We start from the raw sequence: 25,566 nt of genomic DNA, 5'->3' as shown, positions 1-25,566 counted from the left end.
TTTTAGCCTTAGCTTCCTTTCTGTGCAAATGTTTCCAAGGTCCTCAAGTCCCACAGCATCTGTCTTGGCTGGAAGCCTTTCCCTCTTTTCCAGTGTAACTTCCAGGAATGCTAGAATCTCAGAGCATTCAGAGATGAGCTTGGACTGGTTCTGAGCGATCATCTTGACTGACCTCATTTATCAGTCTTTCCTGTTTTTAAGGAAGTGATGAGATATTCCCTGATTCTTCTTCAGTGTTTGGGGTTGTTAGTGGGGACCTAGTGAAGATTCTGTAAAAAACCTCCTTTCTCTGATGTGTATCACAACTTATAACTTACAGAATCATAGATTTAGAACTGGAAGAGACACCTCACAGCTGCCAGATTGGCTAACATGACAACAAAGAAAAATGATAAATGTTGGAAGGGATGTGGGAAAATTTGGACACTAATGTAGTTTGGGTGCAACTACGAACTAATACAACCATCTGGAGAGCAATATGGGACTAAGCTCAAAGGACCACAGAATGATGCACACCCTTTGACTCAGCAATACCAGAGTCAATATCCCAAAGAGATCAGAGATAAGTGAAAAGGAACTTCATATACCAAAATAATTTAAGCATGTTTTTTTTTATTTGTAGTGGCAAAGATTTAGAAACTGAGGGGTTGTCTATTCCTTTGTGATTGGATAAACAAGTTGTGGTGTGTGGTTGTAATGGAATACTATTGCACCCTAAGGAGTGATAAACAGGATGAGTTCAGAAAAACCTGGAAAAATTGATATGAACAGATGCAAAATGAAGTGAGCAGAACCAGAAGACTGTCTACAGAAACAGAAATATTATACAATGATCAACTATAAAGGAGTAATCCATTATCAGCAAAGCAAGTCTCCAAGATAACACGAGACTCATGAAGAAAATATCCATAGCCAAAGAAGAAACTATTGGAATTCTGAATATAGATCAAAATATACCATCTTCCATTATATATCCTCCATGAAATTTCTATTGTATGTGGGAGAGGTGATTTCTATCATAACATGAGCACCATGTATGAATTTTAGATTTACTCCACCCTGCTTAGTCTTTAGAATTCGAGCAACCAGGAATATATACACCCCCACTTAAGGATTAACTGTAGGGGAAGATGGCCTATGACTGGCGTATGCTAGCAAGTGACAAATCAGAAATAACTGACTGACCCTTGGGCTGTCCTAAGCCAAGCTTAAGTCAACATTGGTACATGTGAGACACAAGAAGTGATGTAAAGAACTGCCTATATATTTCATGTCTTTTCCTGTGATCGCTTTCTCGGTGGCATTGGGAGTTTTTTGGCAGTGTTTGGTGTACTCGAGGCTTTGGTGGACTTTGGCAGTGGAGGTCGCTGGGAGGAGCTCTGTAGCATGGTTTAGGTGAGGTGGTTTCCCTGAAGGACCTTGGTGAGTGAGAAGGATGACTCCTCTTTTCCTTGACCTGCTGAAGGCACTATCCTCCAAGGAGGCCCGTCATCTTGGAGGAGGCCTCGTGACTGGAAGCCAAGTTAGATTTAATCTTATGAGAAGACCCCTTGGCTGAGGCCTCTGAACTCCCCTTTGAGACTCATTCATCCATATGTTCCAGGTTAGTGCAATGCCAAATTCTTCTTTCCTTGGTCTTATTGAAGTTGCTTCTCTCTGCTGACTTGCCCCTTTAGCATACATACTAACAGGGATTAATATATCTTTAGTCATACATTATAATTATAAATATATATTAATTGCTGTCATAATTGTTATAGAGAAAAATAGTCCACATGTAGTAGAGAGTTCTAAAACAAAGTACTCTGTGAGTTTGGATTGGGGAGAGGACCTGGAGGAGATGGCTTTTTGGAAAATTTGGTAATGCTAGTTATAGAGCATAACAAATGATCAAGTATTTTAAAAATACCTTTCTTTATCTCCATCTGCATCATCTCCATCTCCATCTCCATCTCTAACTCTATGCCAGACATTGTGCTAGGTATTGAGGATAAAAATGAAATAGTTCTTGCCCTCATGGAGCTTACCTTCTATTGAGATGGACAACATATATATATATATATATGTATATATATATATATATATATGAATATATGAAATTTTGCACAAATAAATACAAGCTAAAATTTTTGGGTGAGAATATATATATTAGATGTTCAATCAATACTTGTTGAATTAAATTGATAAGGGAAGGGAAGGTAATGACTAGAGTTAGAGTCCAGTCTTAGATTTTATACCTTGATTTGCTCCTTATTTACCTCTCTGATCTTGGGCAAATCATAGGTACTCTCTGGGTTGAGTTTCTTTATCTACAGAATGAATGCATTGGAATAGCTTATTTCTGAGGGCTTTTCTTGCTCAAAATCTGTGTTCTTGTAACAGCAGGACAAATCAGTATTTCCCTTCTGCAACCTCTGTGTTTATTTTTTTGTTTCATGGAATTTAGCCCACCTTATTTTGTCACTCTTTAAATGGCTGTACCACACGATTTAGGGACAACTAGGTGATGTAGTGAATAGAGAGCTAGACCTGGAGTCAGGAAGACCTCCATTCAAATCTCCCCTCAGACACTTATTAGCTGTGTAATCCTGGGCAAGTCACTTAACCCTATTTGCTTCCGTTTTCTCATCTGTAAAATGAGCTGGCGAAGGAAATGACAAATCACTCTGGTATCTTTTCCAAGAAAGAAAACTCCAAATGTCAAGACACAATTGAATAACGACAATCACACAATTTAACATTTTATTGTATATTCTCATTGCTAACAGATTCATGTGTGATGTGTACTTCCCCAAATAGACTGTGTCCTTTTGTTTGGATGGCAAAGGATTATGCTTAATTCTTCTCTTGTACCAGCATAGCTTCAAGATGATTCAGCTGGACAGATCATTGATTGCTTAATGAGAGATAGAAAGGATTGGTTACAGAGGGTAAAAGATCTTAGCTTCAGGTCTAGAAGGGACCAAAGAGGTCTTTGAGTCTAACCTTCTAATTTTGCAGATGAAGAAACTGAGGACAAGAGAGGTGAAGCCATTTGTCCATAATTACATAGTCATTAAGTGTCTGAGACAAGATTTGGATATAGATGCAGCAGTATTTCTGCTACACTGGGCAAAGTGCCACCTTCTTTGTTACCCATACGTTTCAATCAATGCTGAAGGCACGATCTTCCCTTATGTAAAATTTGGAAAACTTTGGTCTTCTGGAAAAGTTGTTAACACATCTTAGACTATAACATGGCTTCCAACAAAGCCTAGGATGTTCTGCTGTGTGGAGGGAGATATCACTCCTGATTGGCAGAGATAATAATGAGCTGAACACTGCATACTGTGTATGGAACTTGCTGAGTCCTCCTAGCTACTCTTGGGGAGAGAGATATGGTCAGAAGACACTCTAGTTACACAAGGAGAAAAGCCAAGATGTGGTAGATGTGCTTGGGAAGCCTCTCCCTGTTTATGGACTTGCTTGAAATCTTAGAGGCTGTTGGATGGACTTTTTCTGGGCAAGAGCATTTTTTTCTGATGGCTTCAGGAGAGGTCTCACTTCACTTCCAGATGAAGAATTTTTTCCCTCTTGTCTACTTCCTGGTAGAGTTTATTGTGGCACATTTATTGGATTATCTGAGGAAGTTGGGGAGCATCTAGGAGGAGTCACCAAAGGCCTTCAGATCATCCCACATGAGGATCAGTTAATGCAGTTGGGGATATTTAGTGGAGAGGAGAACAAACCGAGTGGGAACATGCTGTTTGTTTATAAACATTTGTGAGTTGGATGTTCTTTTTGTGAACATTTGTTCTTTTTAGTCTCAGAAATTAGAGTCAAGAGCAGTAACTTGAAGTTGCAGAGAGTATAATTTAGGATTGATGGGAGGAAAAAACAGCAATCCTAATAGTCACAACTATTCCAACAGGAAATGTGCTGCCTTGGAAAAGAATGGGTTCCCTTCCTTTAGAGGTCTGATAAAATGATTTTGATGGAGCAGCTAGGTGGCTCAGTATATAGAGAGCCAGGCCTGGAGATAGGAGGTCCTGGGTTCAAATATGACTTTAGACACTTCCTAGCTGTGTCACTCTGGGCAAGTTATTTAACCCCAATTCCCTTTCCCATTTTGTTCTTCTGCATTGGAACTGATAATTAGATTCTAAGACAGAAGGTAAGGGATTAAAAAAAAAGATGGGATCCTCTAGTTAATGATGAGATAGGGGGGGATCCTTGTTCAAGTAAGGCTCTGGTCCCTTCCCCTTCTTTTGATACACTTGTGATTCTATAATAATGGTGATGGGCAAGTGGGTATGTGAATTCAATCAAAATTTGGCTTGAGTTCAGAAGTCAGTCTTCTGGAGCCCTTATCATATCATTGGGAAATTTCTCTCCCAGCATTAGATTGTGCTAATATATTGGCTTAGAGAGGTAGCCTTGGAATTAGGAAGGCCCGAGCTTAGCCTTAGAATCAGGAAGGCCAGAGTTCAAGTCCTGCTTCTGAGCTATAGTGACTGGATGACTTTGGGCCACATTAGTGCTTCAGGTCTCCCTCCAAAACTAGAAATTGAAGGACATGTGCCAACCTGCTCTTGTACCAATGGAATCCTAGCGATCCCCAGATCACAACCCAATGGAACAACCAGCTCTGTGCTCTTGTAATGCGTTGGCTTCATGTTAATTATTAAAAGTATGCAAAGACATCTCTTTATTCCCCATGGCACCTCGTAGCAGTCTCCCTCCTGAAATGCCCTCATACGTATTTTAGACATAATTGATACATTCTTGGATGGGTAGGTATTATTTTCCTTGAAAGAGTGTAAGCTGCCTGAAGGCAGGGAATATTTGATCATGGTCTCTGTGTCTCCATGTGCTGTCTAAGTGCCTGACATATAGTACACAGAAAATTAATTTTGTTGATTGATTGATCTAAGAAATATTGGAACTGATGAATGGTGAGAGCCGTGAAGACTTTGCTAGGCAGATCTGCAACACTCTCATAGCTGGGGGGAGTTGGCAAGGATCCTCATCGCTCCTTTTGGAGCTCCCCTGGCTCAGTGGGAAGTCTCCAAAGGAGCATTGCCGCCTACCTGAGTCCCATCCTATTTTCTCTTTTTCCTAGAATAGACACAGCTTCTGCCTGTAACTCTGTGACCTTCAAGCAAAGAGCAGTTTCTTCAGAAAAAAATATTTCTGAAAATCCCTTTTGAGCGGAGGAGGCTGCCTTTGTGTGTGGTGTCCTCCTGGAGCTGGGTGGGGGCTGTTTGCAGGATTTGGTCCTGGGCTGGACCTGTCATGGGCTTTGTGTTTCTTCTGTGGGCAATACTCAGCCTTATTCTGAGAGACAGGATGAATGTTCGAGTATTAAAACTGGCAGGGATTTTGGAACCATTTTATAGCCCCTTTATTTTTCAGATGAGGAAACTGAGGCCCATCAGGGTGAAAGTGACTTACTCAAAGTCACACATAATGTTAGAACTGTAATTTGGATTCATCAGGGTGTCTTCTGACAATCAGTGATCCTTCTATTCTGTGACCACATTTTTGTAAATGATACCATCATTTCCATAAGCCATCAGACTCAAAACCTTAGAGTCATCGATGGCTCTTGTTTATCAAATATCCTCTGCCTGACATCCCATTAGCAGATCATGAATTACGTCTCCAATAATTATGCCTCTTCCCTTTCTATTCCAACCGCCATGACCTTAGTTGAAGCTTTTGCTAGGCCGCATTGGTCCCTTGCAATTGCTTCTTTGCTAGTCTTGTAGCATCTACCACCCTGCATGCCGTTGCCAGATTAATCTTTCTGAGCCTGGTTCTGATCACGGCTCTCCCCTGCTCCCCAGTGACTGCAAAATAAGGGTCAAACTCTTGATTCTGACATTTAACGTCCTTCTCCGTGAGGCTTTGACCTAGCATTCAACCGAACCATATATCATTCTCTCCTCTCCAGCAGATTATTCTCTCTTCTCCAAACACAGTCCTTGAACCCACTACTTTGTAAACCTTAAAGGGATATACATATATACGCATATTTATTTTATTTTTATTTATATATGCAAATAATGTAATATATAATAAAATATTATTAATATAATATAAAATACAATACAACATAATATAATTAACAGAATATAGTAAACAATATAATTAATGTATAATAATAATTATTTATAATATATAATAAATATAACAATACAATAATATAATATAACATAATAAAATAAATATAATATAAAATACAATACAATATAACATAACAATGTAATTAATAGAATATAATAAATAATATAATTAATATAATAATTCCTAATATAATAATATTTAATAAATACAATATGATATAATATTTACTATAACATATAATATAATATAATGTAATGTAATGTAATGTAATATAATGTAATGTAATATAATATAATATAATATGATATGATATGATATGATATGATACGATACGATATGATATAAAACATAACATAATATAACATAACATAACATAATATAATATAACATAACATAATATAACATAATATAATATAATATAACATAATATAATATAACATAACATAACAACATGACATGACATGACATGACACGGCACGACATGATATAATATAATTAATATCATATCATATCATATCATGTCATGTCATGTCATGTAATATAATGTAATGTAATGTAATATAATATATATTTTATTTTATAGGAATTTTTCTCCCAGATGGAGTAGCACCTCTTTGGCAACTTTGAGAGGGGCCCAAAGGCACTGAGAGTTCAAGGCACAGGCCTGGGGTCACACGCTCAGAATTAGAGCGGGGCTTGCATTCAGGTCTGTCCCCATCCAAAGGTGGCTCTTTATCTAGGACTTCCACATTGTGTCTCTAATGCCCTGCAGTGATGTAGAGATCGGATGCAGTGTTCTACAGAGGGAGCTGACCTGAGAGGCAGAAAAACCCAGTTCAAAGCCCTCTCTGATGCTCAGGCAGTTCTAATCAGCTGGTCAACAAGCATTTATTAAATGTTTGCAGTATTTCAGGCACTTGGCTAAGCCCTGGGGATGTGTTTGTTCGTCTTAGACAGCTCTTTGTGACCCCCTTTTGAGGTTTTCTTGGCAGAGATACTGAACAGCTTGTCATTTCCTTCTGCAGCTCATTTTACAGATGAGGAAATTGAGGGCAGAAGGGTTAAGTGACTTACTCAGGGTCACCTACTAATATATGTCTGAGGTCAAATTTGAACTCAGGTCTTCCTGACTCCAGACCTGGCTCTCTCTCCATCCACTGTGCCACTGAGCTGCCCCCAGCACTGGGATATAAAGAGAACCGTAAAAACAAATCGCCACTCTTGTCTTCAAGTGGCCAATGAGGGAAAGACAATGCGTCGATGACTAGGCTCATCCTAGACTCGTAAGGTACACATAGAAGGTAATCTCAGAGAGAAGGAAGGAAGGGAAAGTGCCGGAAAACGCCTCCTGCAGAAGATGGGATCTGAGTGCATCCTGGAAGGAAGCCAGAATTCTAAGAACGAGGAGAGAAAGAATCTCAGGCATGGGGGACGGCTTGTGGGATGGCCGAGTCAGATGGGAAGGGCATGTCTGAGGACTAACAAATAGACCGGTGTTGCCGGATCATAGACTATGTGGTATTTGGATGGGAGTAAAAGAAAAGGGAGGAGGGGGTGAAATTGGGAAGGACTTGAAATGCCCAAGAGAAAACCTGATAGTTGATCTTGGGAGTAATAGGGAGCCACAGGTGTTTATTCAATTAGAAGTGGCCATATAATTAGACCTTTTAAAAAGCAGCATAGTACTTAGAGTACTAGGGGAGGAGGTTGGGAGGATCTGGGTGCTAATTCCAACTCTGACTCTTTACTATCTGTGTGACCCTGGGCAAGTCACTTAACCCTGTTTTCCTCAGTTTCCCCATCTGTACAATGATGAGGTTGGTTGGACCTTATATCATCTAACAGTTCCTTCCAACTGTAGGTCTATTCCTATGACCCATACATTCAGAAAATCATTTTGGCTACTGAGAGGAGAATGGATTGGAGTGGAGAGAGATGAATGTCAGGGAAACTAATGAAAGGATATTTCAGTAGACTAGGAAAAGAGGGGATGAAGGTCTGTACTAAGGTGAATGGAAATCAGATCCGGTGCCAGAAAAATTTTACTTCACAAACTATTATATATCATTTAAAAAACTTTATATATTATAACAGGAATGCCTACTTTACCTATTATAATTAATTTATATAGAATTCATAATTTTATACATAAGTGTCCATTATTCTTCATTATAATTTATATATTAAATTTAATATTATAGGAATTTTTTAATATGCCATAATCCCTATTAAACGGTGTGGTCCCTGGGAGCAGGAATGCTTTCTTGTTTTTCCTTGCAATAAGGAAATACTTTCAATGTTAGTCTCAATGTTTACTTTAAACCAATAGAACATGGTAAAACAGATGAAGGTGACACAATGGCTTCCATTCCCAAGAGTGACCCTAAGTATCTGTTCCTTCAGATAGTTAATCAGTCAGTAAACATTTATTAAGTACCTACTATCTACCAGCCGCGTACCAGGTAGGTGGAACAGTGGATAGAGAGCCAGGTCTAGAGTGAGGAAGTCTCATCTTCATGAGTTCAAATTTGTCCTCAGACACTGACTACCTGTGGAATGCTGGGCAAGTCATTTAACCCTATTTGCCTCGGTTTCCCCATCTGTAAAATGTTCTGGAGAAGAAAATGGCAAACCACTTCTGCATCTTTGCCAATCCTAAATGGGGTCACAAAGTGTTGGATCCTATTGAAAAAACTGAACAACAACAACAAATGCATCAGGCACTGTGTTAGGGTCTTGTGTATAGCAGAGAGGGATGCTCTTAGAGCCAGGAAGACTGGGGTTCAGGTCCCACCACTGTGACTCTGGAAAAGTTTCTGGTTTTAGGCAGCTCCCTAAGGTAGGAATTTGCAAAGAAGGCAGAGGAGTTTCTTCTACCCATGAAATCATGGGTCCAGTCCAGTCCCATCTCATTCTTGGGAGCACTCAGAAAAGGGCAGCTGGTGTGTGTGTGTGTGTGTGTGTGTGTGTGTGTGTGTGTGTGTGTGTGTATGCACGTGTGCTCACTGTCATCTTCGATTTCCTTTTCTCAGCTAAATTAACAAACTTGAGTCTTGCATGTATATCTTGAGGCAAGGTCCTCGGTTTATCTTTGCAGTTAATTCTCATGATTTTTCTGCTGCTTGGATGAACCCAGGTGATGTTCAATTGGGGGGATATGGGAGCCCCCAAACCCCTCATCCTGGATAATTCATTGTTATCTTTCCACAACGGGGAGTCATCCTTTTGGGGGAAGGGGGGAGTAGAGTGGGTGTCTTTGATGTTGCTGGGAAAAATACCAGAGAGAAAAAATACCATTTTTCTGCAACGATCTTTTCCTCTGTGCATCCTGTGTAATGTTGGCAGGAATCTCTCAACTTCCATTAGCAAGCTGATTTAAAATAAGGCCAATAGACTTCCCATGTTCTTCCTCATTGTTCCTTGACATATTGGCCCACGGGACAGAATGATAGATAAACCCAGCCCAGATGCAGTTCTATCCCATCGTCCTGGGCGGTGACTTGGACCTCTTTAAACTGGAATCAAGAAGGACCAACGAGCTTCCCACCATGGCAGCCGAGTCGGTTCTCTTCATTCTAATGGAGGCTCCTTTGATGACCTTCCTCTGCATGCTTTCAAGAAAGCCACAAGAAGCTGTTTTTGCAGCTTGTGAAGAAAAACAAAGAGAATGGGAGGGGGGAGGGGGAAAGGGGGGTACTTTCAGCAAGTGGCTCTAAATTCTACCAACTCTTCAGGGTTTGGTTCTTATTTCCCCAATGTTTGCAGAGGAGAAAATTGCTCTGGATTCTCACTGGACTGGAATGCTAATTATTATCGTTGCCAATAATAGTAGTACTAGGATAGAGCTTATTTATTGTTATGAATGGAGAAATTGATCAGTGAGCGATGTCGTAGGTCTAGTGCTATGGTGGGAAGAAGCACTCTTCAATTTCATCGGGAAAGCAAGACTCACAGTGAAAGGGCCAATGGAAAAAGTTGATGTAAAAAAATGTGGTATTGATGGGAAATAAACTAGGAGTTAAGAGAACAGGGGAAAGCTGGAAGAGTGAGAAAAGTGCCCCACTGGGGAGCAGGACTTAAGCTCGACCCCAAAGGAATATAGGATTTGGATAGATGGGAAAGAGAACAGTGTGAGCAAATATGGATGGAAGTGAGAATGGCCTGTGCAGTAGACAGTAAGGAAATAATCTTATTTAGAGTGAAGAGCAAATACTGAGGAGTTTTGAGAGAAGGGAAAATTATTAGGATGGACCTGGGTCATGGGGGGCCTTGAATACTAAGCAGAATTTGGATATGAGAAGTGGCAATAGGGAGCTATATTACTGCATCTTTGTACCCAGGGATTGGAATACTTCTTTCCACCTAGAAACCTTGAGTTCTTTCAAACTCAGTTCAAATTCTACCTTCTACATGAAGCCTTTCCTGGTCCTTCCATTAGCTTGTGCCTTTCCTTCCAAGGTTAACTTGTGTTTGATTTATTTATGTCTCCTATACCTGTCTAATCTTGTGTAAACCTATGTACCTATTGTATCAATCAGCCAACATTTATTAAATGCTTACTATGTGCCAGCCATAATTATGGACATTGGACATCCACATTATGTACATTATATATATATATATATATATATATATATATATATATATATATATATATGTGTGTGTGTGTGTGTGTGTGTGTGTGTGTGTGTGTGTGTGTAAGTATATAAATGCACATACGTAGATGTAAGATTTTTTGTTTAATTTTTAAAATTCTGAACTTTAAGACCAAAAAAGGATCATTTTCTTACATGGAACAGAACAAAAAAAGAGTTCTCTAAGAAACCAAGGGTGTGTCTTTTACACAAATGACTTAAAAAAAATATAATATATATATATATATATATAATTAAATATAACATGTTACTTTCAAAACTATCTTATTCTCTCATTCTTCTTTGTAAGCTCTGTTTGCTTCTGCTCTTTTAAAAGCCTATTTCAATGGTTTTCCTCCCCACCCCCCAACACTGTATCACTCTCCTACTCTCTCATCCTTGCACTCTTTTGCCCTCATTAACAAGAAAAAAGAAAGGGGAAAAAAAAACACAAATAAAGTGGCACAAAAGTAATCCACAAAATATACTTCTCTTTCTTCACCCTGAGTCCACCTTTCCTCTGATAGGAGACTGGTAACATGCTTCTTTGGTCCTCAAGAGACATGTTCAGTCACTCAATTGCTCTGTTTCTAAGTCTTTCAGAGTTCTTTTTCTCTAGAATGTTGCTGTTTTTATAAAAATTACTCCTCCGGTTCTGCTCACTTCATTTTGCATCAGTTTCTACTATCTGCAATTCTTCAGAGTCATCTCTTTTGCAGTTTCTTATGGTGCAATAATGTTCCATTATATCTGTAAACCATAATTTGTTCAAACACTCCCCAGTTGTTTAAGAGTCCATCAATAAGCCTTTATTAAGTATGTGACTCTTACTTGCTAGAGTGCTGAGATTTTATCTGGGGAGCCAACATATAATTATATTATAAGTTTACTGAGTTAGGAGGCCCCACAGAAACGAAAATGAGTCATTGCCGTCAAGGGTTGGGAAGTGACGAGGCTCGGGTCCAGGGCGTGTTGGTGAGAATAGAGAGTATCATCATGTTGTTACTTCTGAAGGGATTTTGAAAGGCAGACCACAGATTCAGCCTGAGAGGGATGCTGAGTTTCCTGTGTGTCAGGTACTTCAGGTCTTTCTGATGGCCAACTTTCTGATTTTATTAGAGCAGGGGGAGGGAGGCATTTGTGTATCTGCCTTGTGTTCGTTGTCAGGACTTTCTGGCAAGCAGAATCACTCTTGCCTCTGATCTCAGTAGAATTGTGTCGGTTTCCCCTGCTTCATCCCATACATCGGCTAGTGGCTTCTGATCTCTCTGTTTTCTACCATTTGTCTCTTTTGCTGGCCCTGAAGAGAGAGTGAGGGGCAGCCGGGGTTGTGCCCTCTTCTCAGATGGAAGCACTAGGAATCAAATGAGATAAAATGTCAAGCACTTTGCAAAGCAGAAGTGCTCCAGAAATGTGAGCTATTGTGGTTGGGAAGAAGACTGGATCATAGTTTTGGAGCTGAGAGGGCCTTTGAGACCATCAAGTCAAATATACAGATGAGGAAACTGAGACCCTGAGAGGATGTCAGTTTTTGTTGATTTATTGATTAGTCCCATCTGAATCTTGGTGGCCCCATTTGGGGTTTTCTTGGCAAAGATACTAAAGAGATTTACCATTTCCTTCTTCAGCTCATTTGACAGATGAGAAAACTGAGGCAAATAGGGTTAAGTGACTTGCCCAGGGTCACATAGCTACTAAGTATCTGAGTCTGGATTTGAACTCAGATTCTCCTGATTCCAGGACTGATTCTCTGCTGTGCTACATAGATACCCCACTATGGATTAAGCATTGGGCTCAATTCTAGAGATACAAAGGAAGAAAGCCCACCTTGTGTTCAAGGAAATCACAATCTAATGAGGGTCATTCTATTAAGGAGCGCAGATCTTCTTGGCTCCAAAAATTGTGTTACATCTACAATACAGTGCATTTGAAGAGCCTTCTGACACATCCTTTGTCTATCTATCATCAGCCTCACCTCATGTAATCTGTCAACATTATCTTCTACTTACAGAATGTGTCCATTCACATTGTCATCCATCCTCACCTTCATCTTTGCCTTTATTCTTACATCTGTATTCCTCTTCATCCATTCTCATTCTCATCTATCTACCCATTCCTCATCTATCCATCCATATTTGATATCTCCTCTACTCATCTCTAGCCATCGCTGTCTTCATCAGCCATCATGCTCATCCTCACCTCTGTCCATTCATCTTCCTCGTTGCCCATCTATATGCCCATCTCCTCATCCATCCATCCATTTTCCTCCTTTTTCTCCCTCTTCTCTCTCCTTATCCATCAGTATCTGCTTACATGTAAAGCAACAAAAATATTGTATCTTCCTTTAAGCAATATATGAATATGCCCATATAAGGTGTAGACAGAGTAGATGGAAGATAGTCTCAGAGGAAAGCACTTGGGTAGATGCTAATAAATAGTCTTTTCCTGAGAAGGAAACAAAAAATTGCCCAACAGGCCATTCATTCACCAGTCAAGTCTTTGATATGAAGTGGTGATCGTGAGCAGGGGAAAATGCCAGGTGCCCTTTCACTGACTTGGCTTATGACAGAAGTTTCATTTTACTTCTCATGGATCATAGTGTTTTGTGTATGTTCTCCCCTTATCTAGGTTTCATTCATTGACTTTGCATATTTCCATTTGCCATTTAGATGAAATTTAAATAAATCCATTCAACTAAGTCTGGGTTGGAGACAGGCACCCTTAAAACTCACTCTGAAAGAAATCTGCATTCAGCTCGCTCATCTTGGGAAGTCAAAGTGCCTTCTGTCTTGCAGTTATCCAGGCTTTTCTGTTTGCAGTTTTCATCCAACCTATTCTCCTCCTGGGGATCTCTAACCTTATGGGTGATTACTTCAATGAAAAAGGGAGGGAAGCAGGCATAAATAACCCATTGCTTGTCAGCCAGCTGAAAGGACTGGCTCTCTGGATGGTTTTAGGGGATAGATGATCAGGGGAGCCTTTCTTTTCCTATTCTGAGGCTACATTTCAGGACTATGACTGGCATGGGGTGTAGGCCCTAAGGGCAAAAGCATTTGGACAGAGGCATTGCTTCTTTTTAGTAGTGGCAGAAGTCATGGGATCATAGATCTTGTAAGGGGAAAATGGGGTTTATTATAAAAAGGTTGGACTAGATTATATTTAAATTAGGGTCACCAGGAATTTAATTTATTCCAAAGAGATTTATTTACAATTTTTTTTTAAAATATAGAAAGAATGAAGTAAGAAAATCAGAGAGAGGATAGGGTAAGATATCTAGCTTCAGCACTAAGTAATTTACTCCCAGTCCCTGGCTCAACCCAGGCAGGAGAGTTAGTCTTTAGCCAGAGAGGCCTCGGCAAAGCTGAGGACCTGGGGATGTCTCTCCCAAGAGGTAGGTCTCTCCTGAGGCTAGTCTCTTCAGAAAATGCAGGAAAGGAGTCAGCTTTTTCACTCACCACGTGTCAGTTCAAAGGGGAGAGATTCAAGGACAGTCTCACCACATACAGGGTCTCAAGTTCAGTCATCAGATTCTTTTTCAGCTTCCAAATCAAACTTAGAACTCCAGAAGAAATCAGAAGTGCTCTCTGAAGATCTCAGACAATTCTCCCACAAATCTCATGAATCTCCCCCACAGGAAGTTGTAACTACCTTTTAAAGACACTTTCTTTTGCACCACTTCCTGTGCCTTCCTCCAATTTTTGCATCTACCAATTACTGTTGAAGCTTTGCTTTAGAACTGCCTGTCAGTCAGTTTGATTTTGATTTGTCACCCACTATTGCACATGGGTCTCCACTTAATGATTAAGTGGGGTGTTTATACTTTTGGTGATTAGATCTAAAAAAATGGGCAGATCTCTCCACAACTGTAAGTAGGGGGTTTACACTTTTTGTGATTAAATCTAAAATAGGGCAAGGGAGTTACTTTAATCTTCACAATCAGGGGAAAGTTAATTAATTTCATTTTCACAATCAGAGGAGGGTTAAATTTAATCTTTACAATCTGAAGCTATAAGGGACCTTTGAAGACCTTGAATCTAACTCCTTCAATTTATAGATGAGGAGGGATAACTAGGTGGCTCAGCAGGATAGAGTGATAACTGAACATGGGAGATCCTGGGTTCAATTCTTGCCTCAGATACATTTCCTTGCTGTGGTGACCCTAGGTAAGTCACTTCATCCCAAATGTATAGCTCTTATTGTTCTTCTGCCTTGGAACCACTACTTAGTATTAATGTTAACTAAGAAAGAAGGTAAGGGTTTAAAAAAAATTCCAAATGAGCGAACTGAGACACCAAAGGGTTAAAAGACTTGGGATCATAGATTTCGAGTTGGAAGGGTCCTTAGAAACCATCTAGTCCAAAACTTTCATTTTGCAGATAAGGAGACTGAGAGTCAAAGAGGTTGAGGGATCTAAGATCTAGACTAAGAAGGTCCTTCTCGTCTAAGTCCTTCCTTCATATTTTTTAAACCTTTACCTTTCATCTTAGAACCAATAATATGTATTGGTTCCATGGCAGAAGAGTGATATGGGAGTCACATGGCACATGAGGTCACACAGCCAGAAAGTGTCTGAAGCCAGATTTGAACCCAGGATTTCCTGTCTTCAGTTCTGAATCTCTATCTAAGGAGTCACTTACTTAGCTGCTCCCCCTTGTAAAATAGATGATCAAAATCACCACCCAGAAAGTAGCTTACCTTAGTCATTAATTGCTATTCATTAGACTCAGGTAGTCATTGAGAGTGGTAAAACTTGAACACAGGTTCTCTAACTAAATCCAACTCCTTTTTCCAAACTGAACTCCAAATCCATCAGATGGTCCCCAATCACCTCTGAGTCTACACTCTACTAGCCCTTGTCACTTACTAGCTGAATGACCCTGAGCAATTTACTCCCTCCCTCTGGACCTCAGTTTCCTCATCTGAATAAATAAAGAAGTTGTACCCTATTGCCTCTAAGGCCCCTTCTAACTTTGGATCTATGACTGTGATTGCTTTCTCTTAGTACTGGGGAGTAACATTGAGTTGGATGGTCTCAAAGATTCCTTTTAGACTCTACCTGGGGCTGAAGTAGGGTTGGTGGCTGATGCCATGCATCATGCTTAATGATCCTCTGAAAGTCCTTTGTTTTTCTTTATTTCTCTCAATTTCTCCAGGTTTATCCAAATCCCTCGGACTCATCGAAGGCTATGGGGGGCGGGGGAAAGGAGGGCTACCTGCCACCCTTTCCCCATCTGAAGAAGAAAAAGCCAAGGGCCCGCACGAGAAGTATGGCTACAATTCCTACCTTAGTGAAAAAATTTCACTGGATCGTTCCATACCGGATTATCGCCCAACCAAGTAAGTGTCTATTGTCGTATCAGCACAGGGGAAACTGCCCTGGCACCTTTCTCTTTGACCTTCCTTCTTCACTTTTCCATGTTCTTTATGAGTTTTCTTCTATTCATCCACAACTTATCCATGGGGTATTTTCATGAACATTTAAAGTATGCTGTGATATGGGCAAAGACCCTGGATATATCTTAATGGGTTGGGTTTTTTTTTTGTAACATTGAATAAAAAGGAAGAGATTTAATAAATATAAAAAAAATGAATAAAAGTGAATCCTATTTGATAGAGAAGATGAGAACTTACTCAGTCTGGTTACTCTTTTCTTAAACCCTCACCTTCCATCTTATAATCAATACCATGTATTGGTTCCAAGGCAGAAAAACAGTGAGGACTAGGCAATGGGGGTTAAGTGACTTGCCCAGGGTCACACAGCTGGGAAGTATCTGGGGACAGGTTTGAACCCAGGGCTGGCTTTGAATCCTCTGAACCATCTAGTTACCCTCAGACTGATTACTCTTTAGAGATAGTATCCTGGCTAATGGCATGAATAAGGTTAAGAAGAATTTTTTAAATTAATTAATTAATTAAGAATATTTTTCCATGGTTCATGTTCCTTCTCTCCCCTCTTCCCTCCCCCCTGGGTTATACAAGTGTCATTGTTCAAAACCTCTTTCTATATTATTGATATTTGTACCAGAGTGATGTTTAGCGTCTACATCCCCAATCATAGCCCCATTGAACCATGTGATCAAGCAGTTGTTTTTCTTCTGTGTTTTTACTCCCACGGTTCTTCCTCTGGATGTTGATAGCATCTTTCTCATAAGTCCCTTTGAATTGTTCTGGATCATTGCATTGCTGGTAGTAGAGAAATCCATTACATTGATTGTACCACAATGTATCAGTCTCTGTGTACAATGTCCTCCTGGTTCTGCTTCTTTCACTCTGCATCACTTCCTGGAGGTCGTTCCAGTTCACATGGAATCCCTCCAGTTCATTACTCCTTTCAGCACAATAGTATTCCATCACCAACAGATACCACAATGCACAATGTGTTCAGCCATTCCCCAATTGAAGGGCATCCCCTCATTTTCCAAGTTTTTGCCACCACAAAGAGTGCAGCTATGAATATTCTTGTACAAGTCTTTTTCCTTATTGTCTCTTTGGGGTACAAACCCAGCCGTGCAGCTGGATGAAAGGGCAGACAGTCTTTTATCACCCTTTGGGCATAGTTCCAAATTGCCCTCCAGAATGGTTGGATCAATTCAGAACTCCACCAGCAATGAATTAATGTCCCTACTTTGCCACACCCCCTCCAACATTCATTACTTTCCTTTACTGTCATATTGGCCAATCTGTTAGGTGTGAGGTGATACCTCAGAGTTGTTTTGATTTGCATAAGAGAGTTTAAAAAAAAAATCAATCAACAAGCATTTATGAAGGGATTATACTGTGTTAGACCCTGAACTACATGCTTGGGATACAAAAAATGAACATTGTCTCTTCTTTTAAAAAGCTTACATTCTATTGGTAGAGATAACACACACATATATACATGTGTGCATATATTTGTATATATGTTGTCATGTATGTCTGTATCAACATAAATAGAAGGACTTTCTTCCTTCTCAATGATTCCATGAGGCCAAGCTCTATCAGTATGATGCCTTTCCCTATTCCCTCCCTCTTAAACTATTTATTATTTTATTTATTTTATTTTTATTTATTTATTATTATATATATTTATTATATATATATATATTTATTATTATATATATTTATTATTTATTATTTTAAACTATTTATTATTTTTGAACTAGTTTGAATATAAATGAGGATTTTTAAATTTTATTTTCTATTTCTATTCATTCTATTTTCTTTCTATATTATTTCTATTCTTTTCTATAAATATAAATATTTCTATTTCTTTCTTTCTATTCATCTATTTTCTTTCTCTTTACAAAATAGAATAATTCTCAGATAGAATGTCCCACAAATCTTAGTGCAGTCTTAAGCTTTAATAGTTCAAAACTGTACTAAGACTTTTGGGGCAACCTTGTGGTATCCCTTGGCAGGATGTAAGATCCTCCCTGGTAGGGACTGTTTCATCCTTTGTACTTTTTAACTCTAAGACCTGACACATAGTAGGTGCTTAATTAATACTTGTTGGCTAATGGACGATCCTTCTAGTGACTCGACTTCTTCATTCCTAAGACCTTACTTCTTCCCTTTCACATCCTTTATCCAGTTTGGTTATTTTCTCTTCAAAACCATGTCTCTTAGGGACCTGATGTCTTCCCTTCATTCAGGCTGGGCCATGTAGGCTCTGGCATCCTTCTGACTCTGTGATTCTGTATTTGTGTCTAAATGGAAGCAAAATCAAATTTACATTATTTGTAGGGTTTCATATCATGTTGGGTGGTACAGAGCCTTTGGAAGATGTTTAATTGAGTATTAGATTTGGAGTTAGAGTCCAGACTTGGATACTTCTTAGCTGTATGTTCCAAAACATAGGATGATCACCTTGTGCCTCAGTTTTCTCATCTGTAAAGTGGGTGTAATAATCACACCTACCTCATAGAATTGTTGGGAGGATCAAATGAGGAAATGCATTTAAATTGAAAACCTTAAAACACTATGGAAATAGCATAAAAATAAATAAAAATAATAAAGAACTATAAAACCTTAAAATACTATTATATCATAGGAGAGACAATCTGAAAGTCAGGAGCGTCCCACTGCTTTGATTACAGAGGGGAAAATGTGGGAGAGAGACAGAGAGAGAGAGAGAGAGACAGACAGACAGACAGACAGAGACAGAGAGAGAAAGAGAGAGAGACAGACAGACAGACAGAGACAGAGAGAGAAAGAGAGAGACAGAGACAGACAGACAGACAGACTGACAGAGACAGAGAGAGAAAGAGAGAGAGAGAGACAGAGAGACAGAGAGGGAGAGAGAGAGAGAGACAGACAGACAGACTGACAGAGACAGAGAGAGAAAGAGAGAGACAGAGAGAGAGAATACATTTTGTTCCCTATCTGTCACTCCATTAACTACAGATTCCTTGAGGGCAGAAACTGTTTCTGTTTTATGGTCCCATGTCTCTAACACCTTAGGAAGAGTTTCATAAAATACTCATTAAATGGAACCGATTCAATCTTTATGTCTTTACTTTGTCTTCCTCTGTGCATTCTGCTTATATGTCTTTGTGCTTATTTCCTTATTTCTATCTTTACATAATAATACCTTATATAATGTATTATATAACAATACCTTGCTTTATATAATAATACCTTACATTTATGAAGTGCTTTTAGAGTTTCATTAAGTGCTTTCACTTACATTATCTCATTTGCCCCACAGAAGAATTTCCTCCCATTTTACAAAAGACAATACTGAGACTCATAGAGATAGATAGATAACTTGGCCAAGGTCAAACACTGACTTCAGATCTTATCCTAAACTTACTGCTTTATCTTGGTTCTATAAAATTTTTGTTTCTTTTGGTATTCATTACTTTTTTTTTCTTCACTAAGAATCTGCTCCAGAAGGTCTTTTTATTTATTTATTTATTTTTATTTTTTGCCTTTTATTTATTTATTTTTAAAAATTTATTTAGAATATTTTTCCATGGTTACAAGATTCATGATTTTTCCCTTTTCTCTTTCTTCCCCACTCCTGGAGCTGACAAGCAATTCTACTGGGTTATACATTTATCATTGTTCAAATCCTCTTTTCATATTATTAATATTTGCAATAGAGTGATCGTTTAAAGCCAAAAACCCAGTCATATCCCCATCAAACTACCTGATCAATCCTATGTTTTTCTTCTGTGTTTCTTCTCCCACAGTTCTTTCTCACAAGTTCCTCTGGATTGTCCTGGGTCATTGCATTGCTGTTAATAGCAATGTCAGTTACCTTCAATTGTGCTACAATGTATCCCTCTCTGTGTTCAATGTTCTACTGGTTCTGCTCCTTTTGCTCTGCATCAATTCCTCAAGTTCTTAGTTTCAAGCTCATATTCTTTCTCTTTTTCTTTTTCTCTTTTTGTTTTTCTGCCTCTATCTCTGTCTTTATCTCTGTCTTTGTCAGACTCTGTCTCTTTTCTCTCTGTCTCTGCCTGTCTGTCTATCACACACACACACACACACACACACACACACACACACACACACACACACACACACTCACTCACTCACTCACTAAAGCTTGATATTTGATGTTAGGTTAAGGAATTTAGCCCCAGGAAGGCTCTTCAACTTTTCCCCCACATCGTTAAATCCTGGAAGCCCCTAGTGTCTCCTGGGAACCTGCATGTATTCTCTTCCATCAAAACTGCCGTCTGTTTTCTTCTTGAGAAATAAATTGTGCTGGTGAATCCAGTAAATTAAATTGAGCCTGGTCTGGTGGATGCTTTAAAAATGCCTCAGGCATTCCTGCAGTTCAACTGAGACCAAACCCTTATGTCACAAAATCCTGGCATCCTAACACAAGTTGCTCACATCTCAGTAGGCTCCTTTAAATATACTTGTCCTTGAATATCTCTGAAAAGTACCGAGCCTGACCTTTTTTTTTTTTAACTTCTTTTGACTGGATCTGGGACTTCTGATGAGGAAATTTCCTCTACTCTACAGGATCAATGTTTTCTCTGCCTCTTAAGTCTTAGAGAATTATCTGTGGAAATTGAGAGGTTAAGTGACTTTCCCAAGGTCATGCAGACAGTAAGATGTGAACCCAAGATTCTCCTTAGTAGAACATAAGCATTTTGAGAGCAGAGAATACCAAATTTTTATATGGATGCCCTGGGCTTAATCATAATGCTTGGCAAAGAGTAAGTGCTTAATAAATATTCATTCATTCATCACTTTCTGATTCTGAGGCCATCTCTTTATTCCTTTTATATATATATATATATAATTCCTCTGAACATCCTGATCTCAAAACAATATATTTATTATTAACATTGGCACCATGGCTAAAAGTCTGAACCTGGAGACAGGAAGACCTGAGTTCAAATCTGTTCTCAGCCACTTACCAGCTTTGTGACCCTGGAGAGGTCACTTTATTCTGCCTCAGTTTCCACTTCTGTCAAGTGAGTCAGAGAAGGAAATGGCAAACCACTCCCACATCTTTGCCAAGAAGACCCCAAAATGAGGTCACAAAGAATTGGACATGACTGAAACAAGTGAACGACAAAACAGATAAATGTCAATATTCTTATATTAATGTAATAATATATTATTAATATAAGAGCAGATGTTCATATGCAACTTTGCCAGTGTGAGCATTCTCTTCATTGGTACTGTTGATGACCAACCCACACCTTGTCCATAAATTCATCTTGCAGGTCTTTGAATATCTTTATTGATTGATTGATTGATTGATTTCTTCATTCAATCATTCATTTATTCATTCATTCATCATTTATTTGTTTGTTTATTAATTTATTCATTCATTCTTTTGTTCGTTTGTTTATTTATTTATTTATATGTTTGTTTTAAGCATTTTCTTTCAGTCTTGGAAACAATTTTGGGTATTGGTTCTAAGGCAGAAGAGCAGTAAGGGCTAGGCAATAGGGGTCAAGTGACTTGTCCAGGGTTACACAGCTAGGAAGTGTCAGAGGCCAGGTTTTAACCCAGGACCTCCCATCTCTGGGCCTGACTCTCCATCCACTGAGCCATCCAGCTGCCTCCTGAATATCTTTATGAATACTGTTGCAGACCTGTGATTTTGCCTCTGATTACCTTCATTCTCACTAAGTAATCCCCCATTTTGGTTGTTGGTAAAACATGCCAGGCAATCAGCATTTTTTGAGTTCTTACAATTCAAACCAATGAACATTCATTAAGCACCTACTGTATGTCAGGCCCTATGCTAAATGCTGGGTACACAACTAATAATTACAGTGCCTTCCCTCAAGGAGTTTACAGTTTAATGGCAGGAGACAACACACAAAAGGAGTCAGAGGTGAGGGGAAAGAACCGGGAGATAGCTGACTCAGTGCAGATGAACTGAAAAGCTTCACTTTGTCCCTAAATTTGTGTGTACTATTAACAGAAACAATCTGTATACAGAAAGACTGTATAGACTATATGTAGGCAGTTTACAGGGATATGGCAGGCATTTGCGGTTGGTTAGTTGTTTTTCACTTGTGTCAGACTCTTCATTTGGGGTTTTCTTGGCAAAGATACTGGAATGTTTGGCCATTTCCTTCTCCAGATCATTTTACAGATGAGGAAACTGAGGCCAGCAGAGTAAAATGACTTGTCCAAGGTCACATAGATTGTAAGTGTCTGAGGCCAGATTTGAACTCAGGAAGATGAGTCTTTCTGACTCCAGGCTGGGTGATAGACCTACTGCAGCATCACCTGGCTGTTCAGAGGGCAGAGCAGGACAAGGGACACTAAAAACTGGAGAAATCAGGAAAAGCACTTTGGATGAGAAATTTAAGCTGGGTCTTGAAGAGAGAAAACAATTCTGAGAAGAGCAATTACTTTAATATATAATTTTTTTTATCTGGATGAAGCCTTTTAAAAATATTTAATTAATTTAGAATATTTTCCCATGGTTACATGATTCATGATCTTTCCCTCCCTTCCTCCCTCCCCCCATTCCATAGCCAAGAACAATTTAATATATAATTACAACATAGTAATTAATATATTACAATTACTTTTGTGTGCACAGTGAGGGGTTGTCACCTTGGAAGATGAGCTCCCTCAGGGCAAGGACTATTTCCTTTTTGGGGAGGGCAAAGAACTAGGCATGTGGGACAGCCAGTGTTATTGATGGAATACAGCATACTGTGGAAGTCATGTTAGTATATTTATGCCTATTATACTTTTTAAAAATCTTTTATAATATTTTATTTGATCATTTCCATGCATTATTCATTAAAGACAAAAATAATTTTCTTTTCCTCCCTCCCACCCCCCATAGCTGACACGTGATTCCACTGGATATCACGTGTGTCCTTGATTCGAACCCATTTCCATATTGTTAGTATTTGCATTAGAGTGTTCGTTTAGAGTCTCTCCTCTGTCATGTCCCCTCAACCGCTGTAGTTGGGCAGTTGCTTTTCCTCAGTATTTCTACTCCCACAGTTTGTCCTCTGCTTATGAATAGTGTTTTTTCTCCTAGATCCCTGCAGATTGTTCAGGGACATTACACCTCCCCTAATGGAGAAGTCCATTACGTTCGATTATACCACAGTGTATTAGTCTCTGTGTACAATGTTCTCCTGGTTCGGCTCCTCTCGCTCTGCATCACTTCCTGGAGGTCGTCCCAGTTCACATGGAATCCCTCCACTTTATTATTCCTTTTTGTACAATAATATTCCATCACCAACTTATACCATAATTTGTTCAGCCATTCCCCAATTGATGGGCATCCCCTCATTTTCCAATTTTTGGCCACCACAAAGAGCACAGCTATGAATATTCTTGTACAAGTCTTTTTCCTTATTATCTCTTTGGGGTACGGACCCAGCAGTGCTATGGCTGGATCAAAGGGCAGACAGTCTTTTATCACCCTTTGGGCATAGTTCCAAATTGCCCTCCAGAATGGTTGGATTAATTCACAATTCGACCAGCAATGAATTAATGTCCCTACTTTGCCACATCCCCTCCAGCATTCATTACTTCCCTTTGCTGTCATGTTAGCCAATCTGCTAGGTGTGAGGTGATACCTCAGAGTTGTTTTGATTTGCATCTCTCTGATTATAAGAGATGTAGAACACTTCTTCATGTGCTTGTTAATAGTTTTGATTTCTTTATCTGAGAATTGCCTATTCGTGTCCCTTGCCCATTTATCAATTGGAGAATGGCTTGATTTTTTGTACAATTGATTTAGCTCTTTGTAAATTTTAGTAATTAAAGCTTTGTCAGAGGTTTTTATGAATATTGTTTCCCAATTTCTTGTTTTCCTTCTGATTTTAGTTACATTGGTTTTGTTTGTACAAAAGCTTTTTAGTTTGATGTAGTCAAAATTATTTATTTTACATTTTGTGATTCTTTCTATTTCTTGCTTGGTTTTAAAGCCTTTCCCCTCCCAAAGGTCTGACATGTATACTATTCTGTGTTTACCCAATTTATTTATGGTTCCCTTCTTTATGTTTAAGTCATTCATCCATTTTGAATTTATCTTGGTGTAGGGTGTCAGGTGTTGATCTATTCCTAATCTCTCCCACACTGTCTTCCAATTTTCCCAGCAGTTTTTATCGAATAGTGGATTTTTGTCCCAAAAGCTGGGATCTTTGGGTTTATCGTATACTGTCTTGCTGAGGTCGCTTTCCCCCAGTCTGTTCCACTGATCCCCCTTTCTGTCTCTTAGCCAGTACCAAATTGTTTTGATGACTGCTGCTTTGTAATATAGTTTAAGGTCTGGGACTGCAAGGCCCCCATCATATGTGTTTTTTTTTTTTTCATGATTTCCCTGGATATCCTGGATCTTTTGTTATTCCAAATGAACTTTGTTATGTTTTTTTCTAAATCAGTAAAGAAATTTTTTGGGAGTTCAATGGGTATGGCACTAAATAGATGGATAAGTTTGGGTAGGATGGTCATTTTTATTATATTGGCTCATCCTATCCATGAGCAGTTAATGTTTTTCCAATTGCTTAAGTCTAGTTTTAGTTGTGTGGTGGAGAGTGTTTCGTAGTTGTGTTGATATAGTTCCTGTGTTTGTCTCGGGAGATAGATTCCTAGGTATTTTATTTTTTCTAAGGTGATTTTGAATGAGATTTCTCTTTCTAGTTTTTGCTGCTGAGCTGTGTTGGAGATATATAGAAATGCTGATGACTTATGTGGGTTTATTTTGTATCCTACAACTTTGCTAAAGTTGTTGATTATTTCAATTAGCTTTTTGGTTGAATCTCTAGGATTCTTTAAGTAGACCATCATGTCATCTGCAAAGAGTGATAACTTGGTCTCCTCCTTGCCTATTTTGATGCCTTCAATTTCTTTTTCTTCTCTAATTGCTACTGCTAGTGTTTCTAGTACAATGTCAAATAGTAGAGGTGATAATGGGCATCCTTGTTTCACTCTTGATCTTATTGGGAATGCATCTAGTTTATCCCCATTGCAGATGATATTAGCTGATGGTTTTAGATATATACTGTTTATTATTTTTAGAAATGACCCTTCTATTCCTATGCTTTCTTGTGTTTTTAATAGGAATGGATGTTGTTTTTTATCAAAGGCTTTTTCTGCGTCTATTGAGATAATCATGTGGTTCTTGTTGGTTTGTTTGTTGATGTGGTCGATTATGTGGATGGTTTTCCTAATATTGAACCAGCCCTGCATCCCTGGTACAAATCCTACTTGATCATGGTGGATGACCCTTCTGATCACTTGCTGGAGTCTTTTTGCTAGTATCCTATTTAAGATTTTTGCATCTATATTCATTAGGGAGATTGGTGTATAGTTTTCTTTCTCTGTTTTTGACCTGCCTTGTTTTGGAATCAGTACCATGTTTGTGTCATAAAAGGAGTTTGGTAGA

At 38.9% G+C, this 25,566-nt stretch overlaps 1 protein-coding gene across 1 annotated transcript in view; it reads left to right on the top strand.

Annotated features, from left to right (window-relative positions):
• GALNT17 (polypeptide N-acetylgalactosaminyltransferase 17) overlaps positions 1-25,566 on the top strand; it is a 507,568-nt gene that overhangs the window by 139,796 nt on the left and 342,206 nt on the right. The window contains exon 2 of the mRNA XM_001363002.4: positions 15,896-16,079. Within this exon, the coding sequence (XP_001363039.1) occupies positions 15,896-16,079 (184 nt within the window). The remainder of the gene's footprint in view (positions 1-15,895; positions 16,080-25,566) is intronic.

The sequence above is a fragment of the Monodelphis domestica genome, chromosome 2 (genome assembly GCF_027887165.1).
Source record: "Monodelphis domestica isolate mMonDom1 chromosome 2, mMonDom1.pri, whole genome shotgun sequence".
Taxonomy (NCBI): domain Eukaryota; kingdom Metazoa; phylum Chordata; class Mammalia; order Didelphimorphia; family Didelphidae; genus Monodelphis; species Monodelphis domestica.
The sequence above is the reverse complement of the archived record's forward strand: the minus strand, read 5'-3'. Positions and strand labels throughout refer to the sequence as shown.